The following is a 5,994-nucleotide window of genomic DNA, read 5'->3' as shown; positions in this document are numbered from 1 at the left end:
AAACACCAGCAGTGAATTTTCTGAAATAATTTTTTTCTTAATAACATCTTTTATATCAGAATGGTGTTTCACTCGTTTTCCAACAAAGGGTAAGAATATTCAATTTCTCATATATAGGGGTATATTTATCAAAGAGTGAAGTTAAAGTTCGCCACAGTCTGCTAGAGTGAAATTCTGCCACTCTCCATTCATTTCTATGGGTTTTTTAAAGGCGTATTAAACAAAGGGTGAAAGTAAAAGTTCACCCTTTAATGAATAAGCTTTTAAAAAATCCCATAGAAATGAATAGAGAGAGGCGGTATTTCATAAATATACCACATAGAGTATTTATGCAAATATAACTAAGCCTGTGTTTTATGTATTATTATTGGCAAAGTGCCAAGGCAGCAAATAGTTGCTATGGCAACATTGCATCATATGATGTCATATGAGTCGGTGATGTCATAATGTCAGTGACCTACTTTAGTCAGTGCCAACAAGACTACTGGTCATTTCAGGATTTTTACTGCTGGACGAAACACCAGCAGTGAATTTTCTGAAATTATTTTTTTCTTAATAACATCTTTTATATCAGAAGGGCTTTTCGCTCATTTGCCAACAAAGGGTAAGACTATTCAACTTCTCATATAAAGTATTTATGCATTATAACTAGACTTGTGCTTTATGTGTTAGAATTATTATTGGCAAAGTGCCAACTCAGCAGCTGGTTGCTATGGTAGCGTTACATTGTGATGTCATTTCAGTTGGTGATGTCATAATGTCAGTGACCTACTTAAGTCAGTGCCAACAAGACAACTGGTCATTTCAGGATTTTCACTAGTGGACTAAACACCAGCAGTGAATTTTCTGAAATTATTTATTTTTTAATAACATCTTTTTTATTAGAATGGCGTTTCACTCATTTGCCAACAAAGGGTAAGAATCTTTAACTTGTGGGTAGTATTTCAAGAAGGTGCATCTGTTGGTATAATGTGGCTGCTCTCTGACATCACGTTCATACAAAATCATTTTGTGAGAGCGCATCTACATTGTATTCTGATTTATCTGTTGAGACTCACCAAATGCAAAATTAAACAATTAAATTGTCATTTCTCTTGTGATTTTAATTGTAGAAATATCAACTTCTTCAGAAAACTTTGCATTAGATCAAAACAGGCATGTGATCCTGTCCCGGTCGACATAGAGAAAGGGGAAAAAGAGAGAAGGGCACCGTGTACACTCCTCTGTGCGAAGGCTACGCTGGCCATCCTTCTCCTGATCAAATTCGTCCATTACGTGGACACATATCTAGCTGAAGGTAAGACAGGGGCTGGAAGGAAGAAATACATTTTCTGAAGGTAACAGAACCACTTCACTACCTGTACTAACGTGTCCATATGGTACTTTGTTCCTCTTACAGGTGTTATGCCGTTGATTGAAGCAGAATATGAACTCTCCATTGACAAAGTTGCGAGAGTAGAAACAGGTAAGGTCACATTCCTTGGACTTTCTCTCTTATGGATATACTTATCATTCCCTCTTTCTATCTGTCTCTTTTAGCCAGTCGTGGGCTTGGTCCATGTCTGAAGCTCACAATATTCTCCCTCTTCCTTCAGGTTTTGCTATTGTTTTTGCCTTGGTCAATCCATTCTTTGGACATCTATCAGATCAGATCAGCCGGTGGACCCTCATGTGTCTGGGAGTAACGTTTTGGACTCTGTTTGTCGCGAGCTGTTCCGTAATTCCCCAGGAGGTAAGAGTCGATGTATCGGATGGTCAATGAGATTTCACTCAGCGTATAACCTGTACTCAGTAGTATTAATTCTTCATGAATCCTAACTTATAAAAATTTGTACCCTCTTATCCTTTAGTGGGGTTGGACCATCCCTTTTATACGGTGTGCTGTGGCCGCAATAGAAAGTTTTTTTGCAGGCATTTCCCTGACCCTGATTGATGACCTGTTCCCACCTGAAAAGCGACGAGGGACTTTATTCAAGTTTAACAATTTCAGCTATATAATGGGGTAAGCTGCAAGTTGTACCTGGATTCCTGCTACATTCCTGTTGGTTTGTGTGTGGATTCTGTTATATTAACCCTGAATCTCCTCGGTTCTGTTACAGTGCCTTAGGGATCGTTGTGGGAGCAATTGTGCCAAGCTACTTAGGCTCAAACTGGCGTTTTGCACTGCAGGTAAGGAAAATTCAACCGGGTACCATTAATTATATTGGGGTGACGGGAAGATACAATTGAATATTGGCTAAACATTAAGAGACAAATAAAACAGTGGTTGTTGTGAGATATTAGCCTTTTATTATCAGTTTAGTTGATTGGATACTGTACATGAAAAGAGATACATGGCTGGCTACTTAACTGCTGTTTTCTTTGGACACAGCTAGTTGCAGTCGCTGGATTAGCGTGCCTAGTGCTGCTAATCTGTGTGAAGAAGGAACCACCTAGATACTATACCGAGGACCACAGTGATGACCCTCAGATGCAGATCCTCAGTTTCCAATATATTTGGAAGTTGACCTCCTCCTTCTTCAAAAATCTGAGGATTTTATCTAAAACGTGAGTATTATTTATGATAAATAACAATCAAATGGAAAATTGCAGAAGATGTATAAATATTACTAATCCCTCTCCTCCACTTTCAGACGGAGCTTTGTTTTTCTCACCTTGGCTTCATGGTCCGTGAATTTCATTAATGAAGCCATGTTTGCCGTTGTTCCTGATTTCCTGAACCGAACCAGGGCCGTGACAAGCAGTTCGTTTCCCTGTCTGTTGCCAGATTGTTACTACAGCGACTTGTGAGTCTCCAGAACTTGTGCATATTTAGGGGCAGGTTTATCGAGGGTCGAATTTAGAGTTCATGGGAGTTTTATTAAACTCCCATAAACTCCCAAGAACTCAAAATTCGACCCGCAAACTCAAATTGAATTCAAATCGAATCGTTTTGAATCGAATCTAATTCGATTCACGTTTTTTCTCCAAAAGCAACTCCATTTTCAGGAAGGCTGCAAACAACTCCAAATTTATCCCAGGACCTTCCCCATAGGTTAAAACAGCAATTCAGCAGGTTTAAGGTGGCAAATAGTCGAATTCAAAGTATTAAAGGGCCAGTACATAATGCATTTCTATAATCAAATTCGAATTTTTAACTATTCCCTAGTCAAATTTCACTTCGACCCTTGATAAATCTGCCCCTAAATGTGTGTTTACCAGTCCCATTATGAACAAGCCTTGCTATGGTTTAGCAGATAGCCTTTAGCAGGTGCACTGTATTGTTTAGGATGTATATTAAATTGTTTCAGTTCAGGATCTGAGAAGTTATTATTAGAGGTACATTATACAGTTTGAACAATATAATAAACATTCTTGTCTCTTTGTCTCCTTCTAGTATGTTCTATGGTTTGATTAAATACGCGGCTGACATCGTGGGGATACAAATAGGAATGGTGATCATCACTCGGTGGTTCAAGATGTATCCATCCGCTGATCGACTGGTATCCGGTTTAGGACTTATGGCCTCTGGATGTTTCATTTGCATCTTCTTTTTCACTGTACAAAGCAGCTTTACCCTTGCCTATGTGAGTTATATCCATTGGATTTAAGACACAATAATGTTTTTACTCCCAACATCGAGGGATGTTGAGATTGAGAGAAGGTGATGTCATGAAGCTAATTAACCTAGATTAGAAATAGATTATTTTTATGGCCCCAGTTCTACATGAATGGTTTAAAATATTACTAACGCTCAAGGATAAGTTAACAAAAGTGATTTAAGAGCCAACCTTAGAGATAACATCAACATTGGCGCCAATAATTGTATTAAATGATTATTCCATTTAGATGTGGGTTCATTTTATTTTTTTATCTCACCACCCTATACTCTCTCCTACAGGGGTCCGTCTTTGTAGGTGGCGTTCTACTGAATATAAACCAGGCTGTAGCTACTGACATGATACTGGTAAATATATCTCTTGAACAACTTTTTCCTTTCATACCCACAGACAGAATCATATGAACTAGTGTTTGGGTCCTAAACATCGGGTTTATATGCTTTTTTATTGATAACATAACCCCATGTTGGACACCAATAAGCGCAAGATATGATATCAAATAATAATAATGGCAGTGACCTCTTCCCTGATAAACCCTTCTTTTCTCTCTTGCCAGTCGGTAGTAATGCCAAATTCCCGTGGCACAGCAATAGCCTTGCAGTCTATTATAGCACAGTTAGCAGGAGGGGTATGTGCCCCATTTATCATTCAGAAGGTAAGTGCATTTGATTCCCCTTAAGATTGTAAACTCTAGCAAACCCAACCTTTTAGCTTTATATCTGAGCCACTGTAAATGGTTTGTTATCATGGTGTCTCTCTGCTGTGCAGTCCTGTGTAATATGTTACCACTTTGTAAACATGCAACAATTAACTTCTATGTCTTTTATCAGATTTCTGATGCGATCCAGATGTGGCAACCAGAAACCAGCCCAATGCACTGCTTGCAATATGCCTTGATAATATTGACAATTCTGGCATTGATTGGAGGATGCTTCTTCCTCTGTACAAACTTTTGTATTGAAGAGGATCGGAAAGTAGTTGAACAGGCCCGCGCCCCAAGCCCACCACCTGAATTGTGAGTACACAGTATAGGTTAATTAATGCACAATGGATTATAGGAAATAGGAATGAGATTTGTATGACGTATAGATGACAATGTAGAGACTGGAAGGCAGTGTTTGGCAGTATAAGTTCCATGAAGGATACCATGAAGGTAGCAGAGGGTGATTGGTAGTAAAAAGGGTTGTTTAAGTTGGGGTCTGTGTGGAGCTATTCCTGTCAACTACCTCAAATTTCCCAATCAAAAAGTTGTCTATCACTATAAAAAAAATAGAGGAGCTTATTGAGGATAAGCAGAAGAATGGGAATATTGGGTTATGCCAACACCAGCAAAAATGCATGACTTGGAGTGTTTGTAGCTAAATATACAGAGGTAGAGGTACAGGATGGCAGTATAAATCTCAAAGATTTTACTTTTCGCTTCTTTATTTTTCCACTGACAACTCAGGAACCTACAGGACATACTGGTGTACGACTCTGAAGATCCTGGATATGCTGCTCAGCCTTCTCTAGAATTGGCTCCTGAGTCTCCAGATCCTGCTCCAGAACTACCTGCTTAGCCTGCAGATCTTGATATATGCCGGTTCTGCTGCTTTCCGTTTCTAGGACTGGCTCCTAAGCTTTCAAATCCTTCTCCAGAGATACCTGCTCAGCCTCCAGATCCTTCTGTAGGACTGGCTCCCGAGGCTCCAGATCCTGCTCCAGAACTACCTGCTGAGCCTCTAGATCCTGATACATGCAGGTCCTGCTCCTGAGTTTCCAGATCCTGCTTCGGAGATGCCTGCTCATCCTCCAGGAGGAGAAAACTATAGACAGGGAGAATACCTGAACATATAGCATAGGAACCAGGACTGTAACTGGAGTTAACCACACACTAGGAAGTGGGCATGGTGGAAGCCCAGGGGGATACCCATACACAACTGGAGATGACATAGTGATATTGCAGGTTTAATGGCAACAGAAGATGATAACAGGAACAGTCAAAAATCGAAAACAAGGTCAAGCCAAGGTCATTATCAGGAAATCCAGGAGGGCAAGGAATGCTGGAACAAGAACACTGGATAAATAAATAAAGCATTCATTGCACAGATACGTCATTTATGTTTTTTGTCAATCATTTTAAGGAACAGCAACACCAAAAAATGAAAGTGTTTTAAAGGAATGTCAATATAGTATACTGTTGCCCTGCACTGGTAAAACTGGTGTGTTTGCTTCAGAAACACCACTATAGTTGATATAAACAAGCTGCTGTGTAGCCATGGGGGCAGCCATTCAAGCACAGGATACACAGTAGATAATAGATAAGTACTACTATAGTTGATATAAAGAAGCTGCTGTGTAGCCATGGGGACAGCCATTCAGACACAGGATATACAGTAGATAGCAGATAAGTACT

The 5,994-nt window shown here is 39.6% G+C and overlaps 1 protein-coding gene across 2 annotated transcripts; it reads left to right on the top strand.

Annotated features, from left to right (window-relative positions):
- Positions 1–342: 342 nt before the first annotated feature.
- Positions 343–5,628, top strand: LOC121395694 (protein spinster homolog 1-like). Of its 2 annotated transcripts, XM_041569960.1 has the most exons (13): positions 343–604; positions 1,113–1,297; positions 1,400–1,465; positions 1,596–1,732; positions 1,851–2,002; positions 2,100–2,169; positions 2,372–2,547; positions 2,634–2,786; positions 3,377–3,566; positions 3,881–3,946; positions 4,156–4,254; positions 4,430–4,614; positions 5,047–5,628. In XM_041569960.1, the coding sequence occupies exons 3-13, from the start codon at positions 1,405–1,407 to the stop codon at positions 5,156–5,158; spliced, it is 1,401 nt and encodes a 466-aa protein (XP_041425894.1). In that variant the 5' UTR covers positions 343–604; positions 1,113–1,297; positions 1,400–1,404; the 3' UTR covers positions 5,159–5,628. The 2 variants fall into 2 exon arrangements, with proteins under 2 accessions (XP_041425894.1, XP_041425893.1); XM_041569959.1 differs by lacking the exon at positions 343–604 and having other exon boundaries at positions 759–1,297.
- The last annotated feature ends 366 nt before the right edge of the window (positions 5,629–5,994 follow it).

The sequence above is a fragment of the Xenopus laevis genome, chromosome 7L, assembly GCF_017654675.1.
Source record: "Xenopus laevis strain J_2021 chromosome 7L, Xenopus_laevis_v10.1, whole genome shotgun sequence".
In the NCBI taxonomy this organism is placed as follows: domain Eukaryota; kingdom Metazoa; phylum Chordata; class Amphibia; order Anura; family Pipidae; genus Xenopus; species Xenopus laevis.
The sequence above is the reverse complement of the archived record's forward strand: the minus strand, read 5'-3'. Positions and strand labels throughout refer to the sequence as shown.

Bases quoted from the DNA above. Each gene is read 5' to 3' on its own strand.
- LOC121395694 (XM_041569959.1), top strand. From the start codon at position 970: ATGTGGCTGCTCTCTGACATCACGTTCATACAAAATCATTTTGTGAGA. The intron at 1,733-1,850 runs GTAAGAGTCGAT...CTTATCCTTTAG, and splicing joins GTTCCGTAATTCCCCAGGAG to TGGGGTTGGACCATCCCTTT. The intron at 2,548-2,633 runs GTGAGTATTATT...CTCCACTTTCAG, and splicing joins CTGAGGATTTTATCTAAAAC to ACGGAGCTTTGTTTTTCTCA.